This window comes from Haliaeetus leucocephalus, unplaced genomic scaffold, assembly GCF_000737465.1.
Source record: "Haliaeetus leucocephalus isolate CR32 unplaced genomic scaffold, Haliaeetus_leucocephalus-4.0 Scaffold141, whole genome shotgun sequence".
Taxonomy (NCBI): Eukaryota; Metazoa; Chordata; class Aves; order Accipitriformes; family Accipitridae; genus Haliaeetus; species Haliaeetus leucocephalus.
This window is the reverse complement of record NW_010972577.1, coordinates 252,127-276,161: the sequence shown is the minus strand read 5'-3', so window position 1 is coordinate 276,161 and position 24,035 is coordinate 252,127. Positions and strand designations below refer to the sequence as shown.

The window sequence follows — 24,035 nt, the reverse complement described above, 5'->3', positions numbered from 1 at the left end:
AAGTACTTTTATCCACAGATTCCATTAATGTAAGGCCACCTTTTATTAAGGTTTTTTTTGAAATTTAGCTTTCTTTAAACAAGAAAACACTTTCAATGAAAATTGAGCGATTATTTCTTAAATCCAGATACTTTATTTGAAAGTCTGTCTTTAATTATGGATTAACATTCCCTTCTATACTAAAAGTTACCTGAAAAATAGAACTGAGATCCTATTTTAGTTATGCATTGAGACCGTAATCATCCCATATTACCATGTACATCAGTATGTATTTGATAAACATTGCAATTCTCTTATATAGTCAGGGAAAAATGTTTAAAGTCAAGGATCATCCATCTTTGTAAAAACTTTCCTTTTAGGTCAGTGAAAAAATCTAGCAAAATTAGTGTTGTGATTTTCTTTAAATGAAATGTTACAGGTAATAAAAAAGTTAAAGGTAATCCTTTATTCACATTGTATAAAATTAGTTATTTGTTTAGATTTAGTTTTGGAAAAGAACTTTTTAGACGCACAAATATGCTATCTTCATGGACTTGACAAAGTGTTGAGATCATTCAGACAGCCCACAATCAGTTTTAGCAGTGATAACATAGAAACAAAATACTTCCTCACAATTTTTCATGTGAAGAAAAAGTAATCCTTGTGAATAGGCTGGATATGAAGAAAAGATTCATCAAATTTTCAGTGGCAAAGTTTTCAGAATATTGGGGAAGAACTTTTTGCTTCAGCAGTCAATTTTACTCTAAGTAATAAGAAGAACCAGTAGAGAGCCTGAATAAGAAAAGCAGTTTTTGTGAAAGTGCCCATGAAATAATGGTTTATGATTCTTAAGAAATAAAAGAATGAAGCAACACAATTGTGATAAAGCCAATGGTTTTCAGAAATCTAAACTTTACCAAACTTGAGTAATTGGTAGGTGAATGTCCTTAGGAGTGAATTCTGAAAGTAGTTTATAAAAGAGATTATATTAAAGCCCAACAGAAAACTGTAATTTTTTTTTTTTTAGAGAAAGAAAAAATACTATCAATTTCTGTAGCCATTTAAAAACCCCTTTTAATGACATGTAACCCAAAAGTTAATCATGTAAATGTCAGATGTATTCAAACATTACTATAGATGGCCATCAAAGAATAACACAGATCTCAGGATAAAATCAGAAAATCTAAAGTACATATTTAGTTACAGGAACAAGCGACAGAAAGATAGTAACAAAAATATCTACAAATATTTTCAAAATAAGAGAAAAAAATAAAAAACATTACTTAATAAAAATTTGAGCATACATCAGCTGTCACAGGGAAGACTAAACGTTCAGCTCCTGTTTTGCAACATTTGCAGAAAAGCTTAATTTTGACCATATACTTAAGACAATTAAGTAAACATTTACAAGGTAAAAATATAGCATATGGAAAGAAGGTACTGCACAATGTTGAGATAATCAAATATCTTTTGGTCATCAGGGACTCTTGAAATTCCCTGTGCTATACTCAAATGCAAAGCAGAAGCAATCTCCACTCCACTGAAAATTATGTCTGAAAATTCAAAACTGTAGGGAAGTTTCAAACAATTTCAGAAGGGCACACACCTTTCAAAGAAAGGAGGGAAGGAAAAAAAAATAGAAGAAAAAAAAGATGGGAATAGAAGGATCAAGGACGTTAGTTTTATCTTCACTTTTTAAAGATACTAGTTTCAAGCTGATAAACAAGGTGATAAGGAACAAATGATTTGTATTTGATAAGAACAGATTATACGGAACCAACCTAATTTCTTTCTTGACAGGTTAGCTGGTTTTGTAGATTTGGGAATGGAAAGGGAAGGAAACAACTCTGTGTTGACATTTATAAAGCTTTTAGAAGTCTTCCAGAGAAAAGAGAGAAATTTGGTCTAGCTGAAACTATTACAGGTGCAACAAGTTCTTCAGCAAGCACTGGAAAAAGTTGCCCAGAGAGGCTGTGGAATCTCCATCCTTGGAGATAATAAAAGTGCATCCAGACATGGATGCACCCGTGCAACCAGCGCTAGGTGACCGTGCTTGAGCAGGGGGGTTGGACCAGATGACCTCCAGAGATTCCTTCTAACCTGAACTGTTATGTGATTCTGTGATGCTGTGAACAATTTTGAAAACTTTTACACAAAGAGCAGCCAGCAATTAGCAGTTTACTGTCTAACTCAAATTTGTAGGGATACTACTGTGATCTGGCCTAGATCCAAAACTATCTGATGCTTTTATTAACAATTCTGATGATAATATAAGAACACTTACAAATTCTGAGGATGATTCTAATCTATGATTATAGCAAGAACTATGGTGGAGAGGTTTAGAATTCAAAACAGGCTAGATGAACTGAAGAAATGGTCTGAAATAAATAAAAAAATATCAAATTCTATAAAGAAACATGCTAAGCATAAATGAGGAAGGAGAAATGACATGCACAAATACAAAATAGAAATACAATAGGAAAGGATATGGTTTTTACATAGAACATAAATAATCTAGAGAAAAATGTAGTAACAATGCAAAAAGTCAAATTTTCTGGCTGTTGTAGTTAATCATAAAAAAAAAATAATTACAGAAAAGACAATTTTTGTTTACAGGACTATTTTGTCTAGGACTTGCAAAATAATTATTTCACTTCATTTGATGACCAGAGAGAATATTATGTCCAGTTTGGGACCTAGTTTAAAAAAAGTAGGAGGTTGTTAACATGGAAAACATGGCACATATGGAGTCATTGAAAGGGCTGTAGTCTAGAAAAGGGATAACTTGGCAGGTGGGAGGGAAAGCATAATAACAGTCTCATGTGCCTAGTAGCTAAGAATTGCAGCTAGTCCTGGAGTTCAGTCTAGAAATCTGCTAAAATGCCTGTGCTCCCTGTCAGCAATGAGCAGGACAGAGGTGACCTGCTAGTTCTGACATTCTAAATGACTTTTGTAGCTTGTTAACAAAAATAATATGCACCCAAGTGCTCTCCTAAGTTTGACTATGTTATGCTCTGTCACTTGGAAATACCCTACAGATATTCTTTAGAGAAAGATTCTTTTAACTTTTACATGGAGAAGGGATTAAAAAAAGCTCTTGTAATAATAACACGACCTCCCTCTTCCCTTTCATTCTCTACTCCCCACTTCTGCTACCTTCACTCTCCCACTTCTCTCTTCCCATTTTAAAGTACCTTTGCTTCCCGTCCTCCTTTATAACATCATTAATATGTTTCTCTAACACAATTTTTTTAAATCTGTTGACTGTATCACAGTTTTTAGTGATGTAACAATACTTTGGTTCAGAGTCAGTATTGTGATAGCAAACAATTCAAATACAGTCACTCACTGCTACCCTCTTAAGAGCTGCTGGAAGAACACTGAGACTGAGTGTGTAAGCAGGCTTGCAGTTCTTTGAGGCTAATTTACCCTTGTTAAATTACAGGGAAGCATTTCTGACCACTTGAACTACATCTGATCCAGTAAGTTAGAAATTCTTGAGTCTTGGCTTCAGTCTTGCAGTCATTCAGACAGTTTAAGCACAATCCCTTGTATGATTTTGACCCATGCCAGCTAGCATCTTCTCATAGAGTACCTGGACATAGTTCTAGGAATGACTTCAGCCAGAGACTGTTCTCAAAAGGCAACAGTCTTATTTAAAGTGGGCAAGATTTGATCTGTATGAAAGTTAGCCAAATCATGCTTTGAAATTGGTACCAGAGAATGGGCCATCTCCTAATTTAATTGTGTGGCCTCTGGTTCTAATTCTTGGAACCCCATTCTGACAAGCAAGCACCTATTCTATTTCTTTTTAAAAAAATATTCATATTTCAAAGCAAAGATAATTTACACTATTCTCCCTTAATTATTAGAATAAGCCTATCTATATGATCAACTATTTTACTAGGCAATATTCTCTTACTGTCCAAAAAATTGCTTCTGTCAGCTGCTTTATTGATGTTCTGGATGATTCTATACTGATGGCAAAGAACAGCACTCTAGATTCCAGCTGAAACACTTCCATTGTTCAAAACATTTTTGAGATTCATTGCATAACACAGCAACTGCTCCATAGGTAGCATGAATGGGTAACATAGTGGTTACGGCACACAGCCAAGTTTTGCTTTCTGTTTTTCTTACCAGACTTATTTTCTTCATCCATTTTTGTGCAATGAGCATTCTTTAGACAACCTCTTAGCAATCTTATAGTTTAATATTCTTTTTTTTCCTAATGATTTTAACTATTTGGTCTGTGAAGGGAAGATCAGAGGTGTGTTATATATGACTATGTAGTATATAAAACTGAATAGCTGTTGTATGCTTCATGCATTACAGCAACAAATTAATTTCCTCTTTAGAGTTCTAATAGGACCTAATGATTAAATCAGTTTCTAAAAATCACTTATGATTCTAAGTGTTTGCAAAATATGCATTTTAATAATCAATGAAGCATCTACTATAGCTAACAACAGGTTGATAAATGTTTGATGAAATGTCAATATTGACAGAGTGAAGTTTTTGAGGATGACTGTCCATATTTATCAATTATTCAGTGATGTACAAAATCTTTTGTTTGTATGTTTGCTGTTTACATTGGATTGTGTGTTATTTTCCTTTGAAAAGAGAATGATTAAATTGTAGGATAGAATTATCTGCTTATCTAATTCCCACTGCTACCTGGAGTGAACTGGAGGGAGCATTTTTTAAGTGAGCTACTGAGCATGCTCTTCTTGAGAAATACTGCATTATGTAGGGTGGGAGAGAAAGATATGTTTTTCACCCAGACTTTAATCTTATATTTACTGAGCCAATTGTTATGAAGAGTATTAAATCAACTCTTTCCAACCATGAGCCCAAAATTTATCACCGTGGTGCCAGAATTTCTCATACATAGTTTAATATTGTCTTTTTGGAGTCAGGACTCTCAGTACTGCCCATTATTAAGCTTGTCTTGTGTTACCTCCTGTTAAGAAAAAAACAGAAATCTTTGTCCAAAGCAGCAAAGAAAATTTCTTTCTTTTCAGCTATGTTTTTGATTGCTAAAACTTACATACCAAATATTTTCCCCAGGAATGAAACTCTGTGGCCTGAGCTGACTTTTTTATTTATACAGCACCACTATCTCAGTCAGGAACTTGGAAGTTGGTAGGGTCGCTACAGCTTTTGGTCTCCTTGCAAAAATCTACATAGTCAATGTAATCTAGAGTTATCATTTAAAAAATAAACTGATGAGTTTAACTGTTATATGTGACTGAGAATCCCAAAGCAGTTGATGTGTTGAGGCAGGGGTGGAAGGGTGCCCTTAAAGGAAGGAATTTTAAGAGCGCTGCTGTGGACCTCCATCTATTCTAACACCTCAAAACACGAAGTATAGTTTGTCTGAAAAATATTAATGTCTATCAAAGTTAAAATTTTATACACAATTAATATTTATTTAGGGCACATACAGTGCAGAATATTATAGACTTAAAAGGGTTCTTTGACTCTGTATTAAGCAATTTAAGCCAAGTGAAGGGAATCTAAAAATGCACTGTGTCAGCTAACATGGTACATTTGCATTAAGAGCATGCAGTCAAGTCTAGAAGAAACTTACTCATGTAGAATTTAAGTATGTCAGGGATACCTGATGAAAACTAGATCATAAGCTTTCAAATCTGAATTCTAACTGAGATATAAGAATAGCTGGAAGGCACAGGGAATATTTCTCTGTGCAAGCCAGAGTCATTATTTATGACATTTTTGTTTGTAGTCCTGCTTCCAACCCTCATATCTATAATTCTAAAACCTTTACTTTATGCACTGATAAATCATTTTTTCCCTCGGTTTTGACCACCTCCTACTTTGTTCCTAAGGTTGTGTGGTAGTCCTGGGTAAGTAAAGCAGGGTAGAAACAGAAACAGTTAAAGATACACAGGCAGCTGAGAGGACCAGAACCTTCAGGATGTGTTTGGGGGGCTAAGGAGCTAGGAAATGCATAACGCCCTGCTAGAGAATTTTGTGCTGTCAGCAGTTGGCTTTGAGGAAGGAACTTCTTTGGCAAAAAGTAGACTGGAAAGAGTCATGCCAGAAATTTGGGTCGCCTGTGAGGAAGCACGTAAAATCTTTCAAGACCTCAGGAGAACTAATCTTGCTCAAGGTTCCTGCAGCATCTATGAGTGATGACATCACCTATATGAAATTATGCTAACTTACAGCATTCTTTCCAACCCAGCACCAAAATACTGAAATTAATGTGAAAATTAATGTGAAAATACTTCAGTAAATGCAAATAGGTTCCAGAGCTTTGAGATGGATGTCTAGATTTTATCCCAAAAGCTGACAAGGAATTCTAAACTCAAAAGTCCGTTATTATTTAAACAGACACAGAACAGATAATCTTTCAAAATAAAGTAGATCAAAATAATTGCCTGAGAAGAAACGTTAAAGTGTTTATAAATTGTTCCCCCCCACACACATATACTACTTGTCCCTTTGTGGGCAGTTTTTTTAACAAGTCAGTGGCTTTTTGGGTTGCAAAAAACTCTACAGGCTCCTCTGGGTCTCCCTGTTATCTCTGAGGCTTGACTATGTGTTTGCTACCTGCTGTTTTCAGCTAGTTTCTAGTTTTTTTCTTGTACTGCAGGCTTCATGCTCTCTGTGTCCTTCATAATCTGTTATCTTTTTACCCGCTACAGCCCATATCTTCAAGGTTTTCCTCTGGACATGCTCAGCTTCTCATAGAAGAAGGAACAATGCCCCTATCCCTCCTAAACCTGAAGAGGTTCTACATCAGTCATTCTTGTTTCCAGGCACATGACACAGTGTATCAGGTGTAGGAGACAAGGTTTTGGTTATGGGGGAGCTACAGGGGTGACCTTTGGGAAGAGAGGCCGGGGCTGCCCCGTGCTGGGCATGGCTGGTTCCAACTGACCCACAGCAGGGGACAGCCCAACAGCCAAGTTGGTGGCACCTCTGTGATAACATATTTAAGAAAGGGCAAAATGCAGCATAGGTGAGTGAGGAAAAGAAAGGGTGAGAAACAATCCTACAGACTCCAAGGCCAGAGAAGAAGGAGGTGCTCCAGGCAGATATTTTCCTGCAGCCCATGGAAGAGACCACAGTGGAGCAGACATCCACACTGCAGCCTGTGGTGGGCCCCACGGCAGAGCAGGTAGATATTCCCTGAAGGAAGCTGTGGCCCATGCAGGAGCAGGTTTGTCCTGGAGGAGTGCAGCCTTTGGGAAGGACCCACGCTAGAGCAAGGCGAACCTGGGAGGAGGGAGGAGCGGCAGAGCAGAGTTGTTACAGATTGACCACAACGCCCACTCCCGATCTCTACTACGCCACTTGGGGAGGGGTGGGGAGGTAGAGAAGGTGCGAACGGAGGAGGGAACTTGAGCCTGGGAAGAAGGTGATTGTGGTAGGTTGACCTTGGCTGGACTCCAGGTGCCCACCAAGCCACTCTATCACTCCCCCTTCTCAGCGTGACAGGGGAGAGAAAATATAACAAAAGACTCACGGGTTGAGATAAGGACAGGGGGAGATAACTCACCAATTACTGTACTGCTGAGGTGGGGAGTGAGAGAGCAGCTGGGTAGGGGACTGGCAGCCAGACAAGGTCAACCCACCATATATAGTAACAGAAAATAAAAGAAATCCCTTTCATCCCAATAAAGTGTCTATTTATTTCCCTTCTGTGTATCCATTATAACTCATTACATGATTAAATTCCAAAATTGTTTGCCATCACTATAAGCATAATGGATAATGCTCGGTTAATGAGCCTCCATTTGATAATTTGGGTTTTTTTTTCCCTTGTTCAGTGTATAGCTCCAGGTTTATTTACCAAATACTACTCAATCTCTGCTATAAGATATAATTACTAAAGACTCCTTCTGTCAGATAAGAGTTACACAGTTGTGTAAGCTATGTTCATTGTCTTTCTATTTTTGATACATAGGATAGTATCTGTAGGAATTAACAAGTAGTTTCTGAGTTCATCAGTTGCAGTTTTTCGACACTGCTTTTTGCTAAATCAAATAACCATTATGATGACAGAGGAAAGCTGAATTGTCCTGCAGTATCAGAAACTGAAGAGATGAACTGGAATAATCAAATATGGTTTATATAGTAGCAAAATTTGTATTCATGCTTTGAACCTTAATATCTTCCTATAGTTTCAGATGTCCAGTGCTTTTGTTGGCTCTTTTTTTCATTGTTTGTTAAAATATACTTTAAAGCTCTAATCTTTTCCTACTTCTTTTGGGCTTCTCTGTTCTATGAGATTGAAAAATTGAAAAACTGTGCTCTAAGTCAGTGACAACAGTTAGAGAAAGTGCTCTATATCCCACATTAATTCTCAGGCAATGCTAACAAGTATCTTTTGAGGACTCTTTCTTCCTCCTGTCTTATTCATTTTGTGTTCTGTTTGGGATTTTTTCTGTTTACTGTATGAAAAAAAAGGAAATAAACAAATTAAATCTGTGTGTTTCAGGTGTTACTCTGGAATCAGATTCCTGCCTCGACCCAGGGATTCCTGTGAATGGCCATCGCCATGGTAACAACTTTAATATCCGCTCCACCGTAACTTTTAGCTGTGATCCAGGGTATACACTCAGTGATGAAGAACCACTCATATGTGAAAGAAACCATCAGTGGAATCATGCATTACCCAGCTGTGATGGTAAGTGTCAAGTTATTCAGATGGCAGCTTTAAAGTCCAAGAAAGTTAATCTCCTATTTCTGAGAACTAATTAAGCTTATCATTGCTACTACCTCCCTTCAATTATACCAAGATCCACACTTTTCAAAAGTGATTTTACTGATAATAAAAGCCATACTTTACAACTCTGTATCAACTTTCAGTCAAGTACTGTAATGTACAGTGAAATTTACAGGTACAGTGAAATTCACTAACAGAAAAATTAAAATTCTCAGAAGGTGCCACTGTTCAGTTGTGAATGAAAATGGTGCCATACAACTAATATTTTTGAAGCAAAGCCAATAAACTTAACTTACATTTTAAACTTGGAATACTGCATACCACAGTGATTGCTCAAAATACTAAAACAGATCATGATGAGCCTATGTAATTAATTTCTTTTACATATTTTTGTTTGGAAATTTTGGTTAGTTCATTAATTTTTGGGGGGATATGCAACATGAAACTGTCTTGAGCTTTCATGAAATATTTTTTTAAATGCTGAACTATACTAGCAAATATTTCTGTGCTCTTTTTTATCATTGTATTTTTTGCTAATTTCTTTTTCTGTGAACTACAGAATCAACTCAATTTTTTTCGTGGAATGCTTCTATAGTTGCTACAAAATCCCTCTGATAGAAATCACAGAAAATAAGATCCAAATGTAGCTAAGTATTTCAATAGGGATAGAATCCAGCATCTCTGAAAATTCTCCATAAGCTCCTTTTGTTAAACTTCCTGCTAAAACTTCCTATTTTCTCCTTTCTGGTTGCTAAATGATTACCTTTAAAAGCATGTTTGTCTTGACCAGGCTTCTTTCGTGTTAAGATATAACTGCATTCTAAGGCAGTGATGAAAGGTCAGTGTGTGAAGGGGGAAGACCCAAGCCCATATCAACAAAGGTTCTTGCTTTAGTGAATTACTTACATTAGTGAATTTCTTCTTCTTCTTAGTGAATTTTTCTTTTCACGTCCAAGGTTTTCATTGATTACAGTGGAATGTCGAAGGGCAAACTTAGAGTTGGATTCAGAAAAGTATTTTAGTTTCTAACTCTGTTTTAAACTGTTTTGTTAAATCTGAGCACTTGCTCTCACTACAGAATTCTGGCCCCCTGCACAAAACATATAAGCTGCCAAAAGATATAGCTCTTAATCACTACAAAACAAACTAATCTACCATTCAAACTCACTCACCTTGTAAGCATTACAACTTGTTCCTCCTTTGCAAGGACAGAGGCAAACTATTGTTTTCAAGTGCATTTTGTGATCAAAAGTTAGAGTGTATGTTCTAGGCACAGCTGATGAACTTTGCAGTGTCACTAATCTTCCTGTAAGCTGTAATTTTAAAATGAGCAAAACATTTTTAGTATTCTTTCATTGATTTTTTATGGGTTCCTTTTGCTTGTTTGCTTTGCTTCAATGGGTTGAAGAACACTATTGTAGGAATCTTGACTTTGAATAGTATCCTATTCTTTTTCAATTTACTTTGTGCTAAAATTTCTGAATGTATTTTTGATTTAAAATACCAATATTCAACTCTTTTGTTTGGATATGAATGTTGAACTACAGAAAGATCTAGTTAATTTTCACTCGTTGGAAGACAGTCCTTATTTCCCAGGTCCATCACCCACTTTCAGCATAAGTGTAAAGCACAAAATTTCAAGCCTTTCTAGAGCAGGGCCTCTAGGCAAGCAACGTACAAGCGTTACACTCAGTTTCTTTTTTTTTTGCCTCACATATTCAGCTACATTGAACTAACTAGTCTAAAAAGACAAAATAAAACTCACATTCTTTTAGGTAGTTATGGTGTTAGAGTATTTGTCGTTTGAGGCTCAAAAAGTTGAGACCCAAATTTTTGAATGTGAGAGATTTAACTGAGGTTGAAACGAGCATTTTGCAGTCACCTGCAGATGTTCTCAAAATTTAAACTTCAGAAATTAAATCAGCAGAATAAATCCCTAAGGAAAAGCATGTTGCTTTGTTTCATGCCAACAAAGAAGAAAAAGAACTGTGTACAGAGACACAGTGGCTAAAGTTTGCTCTATGTGTCATTCTCAAAATACAGTAATGTCAAGGTAGAGCATGAAAATAATTTTTAAGGGAGAGCTAAATAAAACCAGATCATTTACATATTTTAAATTTTAAACTTAAACCTGTAAATTATTTGTAATTATTTAATATCTGCTTTAAGGAATGTTGCACAGTCAAATATTTTTCTTCCTTCTGTGATGTTTACAGAATAAGAGGGATTTTGAATGACTGTATACTACCGTTCATTTATGGTATTATGAACCTGGTATCTGTAATTATATTATTTATTATTAAGTAATGTTATAAACCATATATTTACTGTGGTTTTAGCCATGCATATTCTCATTCTTGCTTATGTGCAGAAATATGTATATGCAGGCAAAACCAGACTAGAAACTTTTCCTTTTCTTCTACTTATTTATGAATAGCTATAATACATAAATTAAAAAAAAACAATAAAAACTTTAACAAACACCTTAGGCTAATAATAAATGAAAAAAACCCCAAAACCTTAGCTATAATGCCAGCACCTTTGTATGTATATATATTTTTTATATATATATACATACATACAAGTGCTGCAAGTTTATTGAACTTTTTGTCATGTATATTTGCCATCTAGTTTATGGCAAAGTATATTGCTCTATGTGAGGAAGAAGACTAAAAGCATCTTAATGCTTTGTTGTTTTATTGTTAAATATTTAGTTTATTAAAATTTAAAAAAACCAAACCCCACACATAAAAAGCTGGACAGCAACAGATGAGTGAAAAGCACAGCCATGCTGTATTTATAAGATCAGTGAGCAATTCAGCATGGAAATCTTAAACTTTAATTAATTTGCCATGCAAATTTGAGCAGCCTAGTTTAGCAAATGCTAGTATGCGTAAAATGTTTTCTAGCAAAGTTCTTGTGTCTTTCAAAATATTCAGTTCCAAATAAATTACTGATGATGGGACAATCTGAATCTTTGAAAGAGAGGAAAATACACTTTTTTTTCCAGAATGTTGCAGAAGAAATCAAATAGAGATAAACATTTGCATTATTTGGAAAAAAAAAAACCATTTTGTTTGTTAAATATTTTTGTTTGATAAAAATGGAGTTCAATGTATACCTTTCTAAATATGTAGTAAAGAAAAGTAGCTGCAAGATATTTGATTTTTGAGTTAGTTCACAAGAAAAGCTTTAATCTTACTTCTTAAATACTACTACAATAGGAATTAATACTTGCAATATTCTGGAACAAAGTCGTACTTATTTTTGTATTCTGCTAACTAACAGGAGAGGCTGTAGATGAAAAATAAAACTCCCTTTCCAGGACTAATTTAAGAATAAACAAATTGTTGTCAAATATGAATATCACGGCTTTGGGTGAATTAACTTTTATTTTAATACTTGACCTTATTTTTAATTTTAAGGGTAGTTCAAAAAGTGAAATAGATTATTTTTTTTTTTTTTTTAATAAAAACAAGGACTTCTATATGACTTCTTTTGGTTTTTTTCCTCCTTTTTTTTTTCATTTGTTAAGCTTTATGTGGTGGATATATTCATGGGAAGAGTGGAACAGTTCTTTCTCCAGGTTTTCCTGATTTTTATCCAAACTCTTTAAACTGCACTTGGACTATTGAAGTGTCACATGGCAAGGGTAAGAATCAAATATGAATTGCATATGTATATTTAATGTCTGTGTTTAAAAAAATTCAAACACACATACACAATAAAATGCCTTTTATGAATTGAGTTAAATTAATGCTCTCTGCCATTCTTCTGAGGCAGAAGTTTAATTTCCCAAAATAAATATCTTCAAATGTTGTGTTTCCAGTTTGTGTTTCTTTTGCAAAAGAAACATTCTTTTAACAGTTACCAGAGGAAATGTGGTTTAGTCTCGGAAAATGGGCAGAAAGTAGAAGAGGTAAAATATATGAAAATAACAGTTACTTGTTAAATAGCACTAACTTTTTCAGTGAAAGCTGTGGGAGCCTTATTGATAGATCTTCTCCATTATTAAGCATGAAGTAGCAGATTTGATCTGTTTATTAGTAACCTTAGATTTCAGACTTAAATCATTAGGGCCAAAAAATGTATATATTTATGTTCTATATACAGTAGAGTAATGTTTGGATGCACAGTTAAGCTTGGCAGCTTATCCATTAGCGAAATCTGTAAAAGAACTAAGGAAAAAAGCCTAGGAAGTACTAATGATGTGTTACATGCCACTGAATCAAAACATAATAAAAATATTCCTCTATCTCCTTTCTATGGCAAGAAAAGTCTTTGTTATGTGTGATAGTGTGAGAAGTATATTGGAAGTTTCTACTGTTTAAAATCTTCGTACAGTTGGATTTTTGTTTAAAACTCATATGGTGTTTTAAATGTAGAATACATGAGAAGACTTTCTAAGAAGAATGTTGTTCCCCATAGTAAATACTTGTATTTGAAAACCTAACTGTAAGTCAAAATTTAATTCATTGCTGGACTGGAAGTTGGCAACTGAAAAAACAGTCATGACTTCAGTAAAAGACTGGTCCCAGAAAATATGAATCTATATATATGGAAGATAGTACATAAAACTTGTATCTGCTTTTTCCTTGTATATGGGCACTTCCCTTAAGTTCAGAGTAAAAAACAGAATTGTGTTGAAGGAAATGCAAAAATAAAACATGAATACAAAATTTTAGCCAATTATTAAAGTATGTCTCCTAGTTTAATAGTGAGATCATGGTAGAGATTATAAATGAGACATACAGGAACTTGAATAAAATCTATACAATACAAATTTAGATTTCTAGAGTGCTGTATACAAATAACACTGAATCCCATCAATTTTCTTATGGGACCTATTGATTTACAGTGAGCTAAACAAACATCCACACTGCATCTATTGATTGGTTGAGCCCAAGTGCTTTCTGCAAGTTTTATTTTCTGAATTTCAAGTTTTGAATCCATGTGTGACTTTTTCTAAAAACCTTTCCATATAATGTAAGATTTACTTTCTGTGTCACCTATGTATAATGGAAGAGAAAGACTTTCTATTAAATGCTTTTATTTCCCCCCTTTTTAATATATTTAAAGGTGTACAGCTGGTTTTTCATACCTTTCACCTTGAGAGCTCTCATGACTATTTGCTCATCACTGAAGATGGCAGCTTCACAGAACCAGTAGCCAGGTTAACTGGCTCAGTCTTACCCCCTACAATTAAAGCTGGCCTCTTTGGAAATTTTACTGCACAGCTTCGATTTATATCTGATTTTTCAATTTCTTATGAAGGATTCAACATAACATTTTCAGGTAAGAAATTCCATTCTGCTAAATATCCAGAAACAGTTTCTAGATAATATTTTCACTTGTAGATAGCAGAAACATTATGAAACACCAGTAAAAAAAGACAATAGAAATTGTATAGTCTCTATTGTAGAAAACTGGCTGAGGTTTACAAGGTGGCTAAACAGATTGAGGATGTTGGTGATGTGACTGTTTTAAGGAGAAGTTTTTCTTGTTCTCAGAGAACCATCAACAGTGTGAAAAAGAAGTTTAGAGGAAAATTAAGGGGAATAAAAGTGCAAAGATAGAAGGTACTGCTTCAGAACAAAGAAACTAACTGTTTTACTAAAAGGAGTATAGAAACTGTAAAAAAGCAGTAGTGTGCTAACTCAGAGTCACAGAGGAGTCTAATTTGAAGACTGATTTTGGAACAGAAAACGTATATATAAAAGAAAAGATTTATTAACTGTTGATGTATGAGGAAGTTCTGATCATTTTTCCAAATTCCTCTTTAAGATAATTGAAAAATTTAAGTTACTGCTGCTTATTTACAGTCTTCTAAAACTAGCTGACGTATAAAATACATTTCTCAATAGTTTTCTTTGCCTATCTCTATTACTGGAATGTAGAATATTTACAGACATGCATATGAATGAATCAACCACTAGTTGAGATGCTCATGGACATGGATATTCTGTGGAGGAAATGCATAAGGAACTCATATATCCAACTCTTTTACATTATTTTTCAAGAACTGAAAAAAAATTAAGAAGTTTTGTTGAGATCTGGCAATGTTTACCGATGAACATGCTATTTATGAATAATGTATCTCATTTAGCTTGCTTATTTAAAAAAAAGAAAAAAAGCCCAACTCGCTGATTAGAGCAATGGTGTTGGATTTACTCATATCAAATGCTGAATTACATTTGTTCTGGATACTTTGGATTAACCAAATCAGAGGTCAGCAGTTTTGCAAGTTTGGAATGTAAATGCAAATATTAAATGGTATCGCTGATAGTTTATTAATAAATAACTCAAAAGGGTAGCAGGCTAGGTAACTCGTAGAAAAATACACAAAATACCATTATGGATGCAAGGGGAAAAATTGTAGAGTATCAAAATAAGTGGATCACAGAATTTTTCAAACACAAGCAAAGGTTTATGCCCTATCTGCAATGAATATACACATAGATGGCCATCATTATATTAAATAAATATTTTGAGAAATATTATCAGGTACATTAATTTTATGACACAAATGAGTGAGTCTATTTTCTTATTTTCACGCAATCAGAATGTATTACTCCACAGTAAGAAGTATTTAGTGAGATGACCTTAACCTGTTTTGAATGTCATCTAACAGAAATTTGTCAGGAAAATTCCCAGGTGCCTAAAGGTCTGTCACAGGGTATCTCCATGTCTACCTCAGCCTTTATAGTGCTGAGCAGAGGTAGTAGATCATGTGTTTTCAAAACTTACAACTTTTGCCAGCAGAAACTGCTGTGATGTATAGATTCCTTCTACTATTCAGGACCTTCCCACAAGACAGTTACTATAAGGAAGGATTTCTTTATTTTATTCAGTAAAAGTCTACTGTTTAAACACTCATTCAGAAACTTTGGATTAGTTTCTTCCCCTGGCTAAATGGAGTTTCTTCCTCTAAGTAAGTGGATTTGACTTTACCTTCCAGCAGCCTCCAAGGTAAATGTTTTAGAAAATGTTTTTTCTTATCAGTTATCAGAAATGTCTCTCTTCTAAATTATCTCTTGGGTCTTTTGGTTCATATTTTGAAGAATATAAAATCAGACTTTGGGGGTTAGACATAAAGCTGATCTTTTTCAACACCTTTTCTTGGACAGTGGTCAGTAATGAATATGTAAGGAAATAAAAATCCCACAAAACATGACAATCATACAGTGATACTTCCCCAGCACACTCTGTGAGGATGAGGGAATGTGTGGCTCAGACATTTACTGAGTTCGATGTAGTCCCTCTGTATGTTACAGCTCTGATTTTTTCCCATTAATTTGTTCTGACTCCACCTGAATTATTCCTGATGCATACTTCTAAAAAAGACAAAAAAATTAGGCACTGGAGACTTCTTTAAAAGAATATGCATATATTGTTTTCAGTTTGGTGACATCTGTAGTATTTCTAACAGAAATGCAAATAGAGATTGTCTGATTAAGAGTGTAGCTTTACTTAGCAGAACTCAAGCAAATTTTGAAAATGTAGGTTTTCATTAACCTGACCCTTTGTTTGATTTTTTGTTAGATTTTATTCATTACATAATCATTTTTTTAACTGTAATTCTCACTTCTAAAGCTGTTTGGGAGTTCAGATGAAATGAACCAAGAATTATATCCAAAGGATGTAATTAAACAAAATTATAGTAAACCACTGACAGTACAAGCTGATTACAACCCTTGAAATTAAGAAAATAAATGTAGTGTGGGTGGGAAACAATAGAAACATAATTACTGTATATATAGCCGTAATAGACATACAGAAACAGTACTGGGTTTTAGTAGAGACCACAGTTCTGAAATACATGTTTTCCAAGTGTTCCATACTGACACAATGCAACTAATTTGGTAAGCTTTTTTTTTTTCCATGCAGACAACTTGTCCCATTTATTTATATATTATGTTTTATTGTCTGCAGAGTATGATCTGGAGCCATGTGATGATCCTGGTGTTCCTGCCTTCAGTAGGCGAATTGGTTTTCATTTTGGTGTTGGAGATTCCTTGATCTTTTCTTGTTTCCCTGGATATCGCCTGGAAGGTGCTAATAAACTTACCTGCCTGGGAGGTGGTCGGCGTGTATGGAGTGCACCTCTGCCAAGGTGTGTGGGTAGGTGGTCACATGCTTTCATTTCATTCATCAAATCGTTAATAGCACATGGCATGTGTCAGAATACTGGGTAGAAAACAAAGCGCTTGGGTTGAAAGGATTGATCCCCAAGCTGCACAAACTTTAAAGGCAGTGCAATATCTAAGTAATGCATGTCTCTTTTACTTAGAGAACAAAAATGAGAAAAAGGCATAGTTAGAATGGTGATAGAAAATAAGACCAAAATGTCTTGTAAGATAAAATGTAAATCTAATTATTGAACAGTGTTTGCCATAATTAAGGTATAAATTTCTTACTTTGTCTTTTAGTTTAAAGAAACAATGTTTACAGTTTTTAGGTGAAAATAGCCTTTGTTAGAGTCCCTCATCTGGTTTTAAGGGTGTTTTTTCATACCGTGTTTTTTATCCTTGTAACCCTAACCTGTTTTTTGATACAGTTTATAAACTGTATTACAGGATTGTAAACTGTAATTTTTAAAATTAATGTGCTGTTGTAAAAAAAACAGTAACTGTAAACTCAAATTGAGTGAACTGTTCTTTTCCGGGAAAAGGTCTGGGACTGGATTTTATAAAATTTGTAATGTTGCTATATTTGATTTCTGAGATCGTTTTATCACCACCACGTGAAGTGAATCTGATCAGGTACTATTTACATAATGCTTCTGAAATGTCAAATAGTTCTACACACCTCTAAATGGATTTCCTTAAGCAGGTTCTTGTTTTAAATAAGATTTTATTTCATTGCGGAAGAAAATCAGCTTCAGCTTGTTTCTTTTGTTTGTTTTAAAGGGTTGTATCTCTATATCTGAAAAAATTATGTCACCTACATTGTATATGCACATAAGATACACATACATAGCTTTTATGGAAAAAAGTAAACTATTTCTAATTTTGTTTTAAAAACCTTGGTTTATTTAACCTATGATGAAAGAAAGTAACATGATAGAGAAACCGATATCATATGGAGTTTGCCATACATTTAGAAATTTTAGGTTTAAGTCTTAGGCTATTTTCAGCTTGATATTTCTTAAAAGTATCACTGGCTTCCTAACACTGTTTGTCTGTGAATGTTGGCTAACCAAGTGCACACCATCCTATATCACAGAATCACAGAACACAGAACTTGAAAGGAACCTCAAAAGATCAACTAGTCCAACGTTTTGTGGGAGAGGGAGCCTAGATGAGATTATCTAGCACCCTGTCCAATTGCATCTTGAAAACCTCCAGTGATGGGGACTCTACCACATCCCTGCGGAGGTTGTTCCAGTGACTGATTGTTCTCACTGTAAAAAATTTCTTACGTTGAGAGAAACTTGTACCTGTCGCCCCTTGTCTTCTCCATGTGGCTCCTTGTGAAGAGAGAGCCTTCATGCTCTTTGTACTCTCTAAGTACCAGAATACTGTGATGAGGCTCCCTGCCCCCCCCCCAGCCTTCTCCTTTCCAGGGAGAAGATACCATAACTCCTTCAGTCCATATTGATTTAAAGTGTGCAAATTTCACTAGAGTAATATTCATATGCTCACTTTGAACCTAGCATTTTATTTTCCCTAATTTTAAGAGTGTTCAGCTATTCTATAGCTGTTCGTGTATGTGAATGGAAAATTAGCTCCTTATTTCTCTGTTCTTGAAGAAAAGATGACTGTTAATTGTGCATTATTACAATTCTTAATAGGTAATATGTTAACCATTAGCTTTTTCAAGGTAACAGGCTATATCCATGTGCAATTAAAACTGAAAATAAAATCTCTTGCTACTGCATGTTGCTTAACTGTTGCTCATTAAAAAAGTTCCTTAAGTACCTGATTCTAATACAGTCAACATATTAATGTATTTAGTACCAATATAATTTTAGGAAACAAAATGGAATTAATAAAAATCATATTAATATAGAGCATTTTCTAAGCAAATCACCGATATATTTTGGGACTGATAGAAGAAAGGTAGGTCTTTCAGGAAGAAAAGTGTTTCTACCTAATAAAAATATCTATGAATGTTATTAATTTCTGTGCTATCATATCAAAGTACAAAAAGGTAGTTTACAAATATGATTCTGTATCTGACATCTTAAAAACCACAAACAAAATATAGAAAGGGAAATATACTTTTCTATTTAAATAATGGTAAGTCTCTATCTCAAAAAAACCCAAACAAAAAAGTACCCCCCAAAAGCCAAACACAGTCCTAGGGGACTGTAGGTTGACAGAACATTATGAAAAATTGCTAGAAGACACAAAGTGGCATTAAAGTGAGAGGTTACAAATTCATTATCTAACTCCCTAGGGGACAGCTCTATGTCTGTCACGTACCAGGAATTTAACTGGTTCCAGTACTATGGGTTGTGAGCAGGGGTTCTGAGTCTGCAGATATTTTATAGTGGATGGGATTCAGATTCAGATCCAAAGATCTAAATTTGAATATTTGCAGTGTCATTGCATACATGTGAGCAAGAATTTTAAGCTTTAATTATAGATAGCTAAGTCAATAAATTCAGTAGAAATCCTAGATTTATGTATCTATTTTACATTGAGATGAATCAGTCTCTGGGCCCCATTTAGATGCCTAAATAGAGGAATTGCTTCTATTTATTTATTTATTTCTAGTCAGTCATTGACAAGTGTCTCAGTTGGCCTGCTCATTCCTATTGTCTCACCTCAACATCTTTATTGCTCATATACCTTTTTAGCCAAGAGGTCAGTTCCAGAGCTGAAGTATTTCTGTAATCCAGCACATAGCACATTTGGTTACCTGCATCTACGTTTTGTTGGACCTACATTGAATTCCCATTTCTGCTACATACTTGTGTGTTATTATTTGTCTATTCTGAGATAATCTAATCTCTGAAAAGTGAATTGATACTGCCTATATTACACATGGAAAGATGGTATGCTTTAGGAGGGATTGGTAGACTTTCTAGACAAAGACCCATGGATTAGGGGTTGAAGGTATAAAATTTCAATCTTGAAATCACCTGTAGTTTCTGAGAAATGCATTTAGTGAATCCTTTGGACTTTCGAGGTCCTCTTGAGGAGGATGTCTGTACCACATAAGTAGAACCTGCCTTTGTAACATCATGCTACAGTTTAGCCAAAGCAGGGGCAAAATTACAACCACTTTTAATCTGATGTTGACTAAAAGTTCAGATAAATTCTAGACCTGTCTTCATAACCAAGACTTGCAAGAAGAAAGACAAAAACCTTTCCTTGTGGTAGGTGGTGTGTAAGGGGAATCCCAGGAGTCCCCTTTCATGTAAGAGCCAGTTGGTTGCTAGACTAAGAAATGTCTTTTGCTGCTCCTCTAGTTAAATTCTGAAAATGCCAAAGAATCAGTAAATTGCATTAGGAAGGAATACATATGTATTTAAATGTATTTAGTATATAGTGAGTGAATATGTATGCTAACTATTGTGACAACACTGGAAAAATAAGAAAATAATTTACAGACAACTTTAAATCGTGCAGGATTAATTTAAAGTTGACAACATGCACTAAAAGTATATAATCTGCTAATCTTTATGCATACATTAGTAATGTAAGGAAACAAAAGCTAATATGAGTTCATTTTATGTAAGGTTTCTTTTTTCCCCAATATATTTTTTACTACCTTTTAAGTATTATTATTTGGGAAGTTATCTGTATCGGTTCCCAAATTCAATACTTATCATTTTTATATATGAGGTTAGAGATATTTGTTGGAATAAGAGAAAATTAAATTAATATTGTTCAGTTTATATTCTTTGAAAAATTGAATAATTATTATGAAGTTCCATATATACTAAGATTTGTGCTAGAATGATAAGCTATATTGTTGGTGTTGAAGATTTTATTCAAAACTACCATCTTGTAAACCTTACTTCATAAAATGGAAATTTTTGTTTTATATTATTCATTTTCATGTTTGAATATGTTCTCTTTTTATTGCTCAATTTTATTTATGTGTCATTTGAATATAAATTTTGAGCCATTTTTGGTTACAGAACATATATTTTTCAGTTATGTGCAGCCAACATTCATATGAACAAAGATGCTCAACCACACAAAAGGCTCAAAAAGTTATCATTTTGAGTATGTAAATTCAATAAGAAATTGTTCACCTACTTGCATTTCATTTCAATACTTGTTAACAGACATACATTTCATTTTCTTAGAAGAGGAATCAAAATGCATGTCTGCACTATACTAAGTAGCAATAAAATCTATACTAATTATTTCCTATAAAAATTAGTACCTTATTTAATATATGTAATCTTCAAGAAGTTATAGTTCTTGGGAAATTTGGGATATTTGCCTCTCTGGGGTTGTTTGGGTTCTCTGGTTTGGTGTTTCTCTTTTTCTGGTGGGCTTCTCTGTGTTCCACTCAAACACATTTATTTTAGTTTAGATATCATAAAATTGTATTGATCTGCAGGAGTACTGTTACCTTGTGCTGAAGAAATTTTTTATATTGTTTTCATGTATGTTTTGGTTTCTTTAAATGTTTTTATCTTTTAGAAAGCCTTTCCTACATAATGTACAGTAATCAGACATTAATACCTGATATCTTGAAAGTGCTCACTTAGTTATCCCTATAATGTGAATAACATATTGCAAAGTTGCAAAGATTACCAAAGCATCGATAATTAGCTTAATGAAGTATCAGCCATTGAATTAGCCATGAATTTATAGGACTAGTGTAAGAACTTACTGTGCCAGACACAAGCGTAACTTAGAGATACATAACCAATCACATGTATACATAAGTCTGTAATTCATACAGAAAGAAAATTTATTTACAGAGAGCTCAACATTTCCTTTTTGTTCTTATTATGTTCAGTTTTGAATAAATTTATAGACTGTTTCTAAGACATCCGTCATTAAATCCATGTACAAGACCCCACTTCCTAATTGATAAGAAAGCCTTTTATAAATTATGCAGAGACAACTGGCACTTATCTAAAACAATATATCTAAATAACTCTTTTAACTCAGTCTATGAAGAAAATTTGGTCTCTAAGAATGCAGCAGACTAAAGATATCTATAATGCAACTAAGACAAATACAAGGAAGGAAACTGCAAAGCAGCTGAGTGAAACTGAGGGGAAAAGATGCACTCAGTGCCCTTCAGTTCAAGCTGCTTTCATATGACTTTTTTTTAGCACCAAGAATGTTTACAGAGGTCCCATTTCTTGTTGCCATGGCACCTAAGACATTAGGGGTGAAGATATCCTCTTACCTTGAAGAGGAGTTCACACAGACTACTTCTTTCTCAAAAGAGTGAAAAGAAACTGCTTGTCCTGAAATCTGCTGGCTTTAGAGTGTGCATTCAGGAGTTAAGTCTAGTCTCAACTCAGTGGCACAAATTCATAAATACATTACTGTGTTCAATAGCTTCTTGATTATTTCTTCCTCATTATCATTTCTACACTGACCAAACTCATCTACATGATACATACACACCAACCTTTTTATATCAACAAGGATTTTTTGGTCCTTCTAGGACACAGGGTAATACATAATTTCATTATTCTTTTCATCAAATTCAGGATGAAAGCCCTTCAAATTTAATTGCATTTAATTTATAAACTAAACTTTCACACAAGCACATACTGATTTGTATCAGAAATAGTACTCAGTTTCATCTGCTGGTGAAAAACACAAACCCACAGGGTTTCCCAAGGTACTGCCATTCACCCTTCTCCATCCAAGTAAATAATTTCAGGTCCTCTCTCCAGGGTTCATCTCCAACATGTTTTGAAATTTTCTTGGTCAGAGAACCATTTGTGCGTTTCCACCATTTCTTCTCCTTGGAAGAGTTATTTTCCAGGTAAGGCAAAAGCAGAGCTTGGGAGATCAGGTTAGCCTAACATCATGACCCTAGCATTTTTAGTCCAAGACTTCTGAGTGCCATAGGGACTGTATTATCATCATTTTCACTGGTCTTCTTTCCATGCCGTGCAGGTAGATGGTCTTCCGCTGAACTTCAGAGGTCTTTAGCTGAGTGCCTGGAAGTTGGTTCACTCTCAGCATAAGGCAGCATTCCTTCTCCTTCAGTAAGGACCCTCCTTTTCACAGCAAAAAGACACCACCAAGTCTATCCACAAAATCAGACAGAAGTTCATAAAGAGGCGTCCGTGTAATTTCCCTGTATCAACCCTTCACTCTCTTGTCTTTTCAATTAGAATGATTTTAATGTTTCTCTCAGCTGTGCGCCTCAAGGGGTTATGCAGTATTATTCCAGCTCATGACAGAGTTTTGAAGACTCTACCTAGAGTTTCCCTTTGGGTCATCACTCCATTTGTAAATGTGTCCTCCACTTGGATCTCCCCCTTCTGACTAGAAAGCAGTTTGTGCCTACAGCCACCTACTTGCTGCTATTTGATGAAAAGAGCTTTGCTGCTAACAATTAAAATTGTGGAGAAGTTTCGGGCCCTTAGGGCTGACTTCCTTTGCACTGTTTAAAGAACAGACATGATCATTACCCAAGCCGGTGTCAAATTTCCCCCATCTTGGAAGATTAAACTTTTTTTTCCCCCCCTTAAAGCTGTGCTTTAAGTTGTGGAAGCAACTCCCCTTAGCTGTCTGGAGAATTCTCCATTTACTTTGACATGATGTGACTTTTCAGGAAGATCCCTTCCCTCCGCCTCTTTATACCAATTGTAGAAAGACTGAGACTGCCAGTCTCCTCAGGGAGAATTTCACATTCTACATTGAATTGTTTAAAAGAAAGGTAGTGGGGTCATCCATAAAGAAATCTCATTTCCAGTAAAAGCTTCCTCAAAAGCACTCAAATAACAATGATGGCTTCCCTGTCAAATGTGCTAGTAGTTGATATCTGCAGATGAGACACTTCAGTCTCTTTTCACACATGAGTACTGATTCCCATCTTTCTAGACACAGTGATCGCATCTGGAAGAGCTGTCCTGCGGTCTTTACTTAACTAGTGACTCACTCCAGCAAGTACCCTACAGTAAGGCTTTTCTGCAGTTACCCAGAGTATAAAGGACATAGTCTTTTAAAGGGAAAAAAAACCCCAACCTGGCTGGCTACCTTTATCTAACTGTTCTTTGAGATATGTTGTCTAAATGTACATTCACAGTGTCCTCTCTTACTCCTCAAAATTTACTGTAACTGAGAGGAATGTGAGATTGAGGGGAACTGAGAGAGAGAAACACTCTGCTACTTCGCCATTTTGTGCGATGCACAGCATTAATGGAATTAGGAGCACATTTCTATTTATAATGTCAAGGTAGATATACCCT

General features: G+C 34.8%; 1 protein-coding gene across 1 annotated transcript in view; it reads left to right on the top strand.

Annotated features, from left to right (window-relative positions):
* LOC104827832 (CUB and sushi domain-containing protein 1) overlaps nt 1-24,035 on the top strand; it is a gene marked incomplete at its 3' end in the record, with an annotated part of 962,107 nt that overhangs the window by 685,952 nt on the left and 252,120 nt on the right. The window contains exons 19-22 of the mRNA XM_010561097.1: nt 8,453-8,641; nt 12,216-12,332; nt 13,760-13,975; nt 16,613-16,801. Coding sequence (XP_010559399.1) covers nt 8,453-8,641; nt 12,216-12,332; nt 13,760-13,975; nt 16,613-16,801 — 711 coding nt within the window. The remainder of the gene's footprint in view (nt 1-8,452; nt 8,642-12,215; nt 12,333-13,759; nt 13,976-16,612; nt 16,802-24,035) is intronic.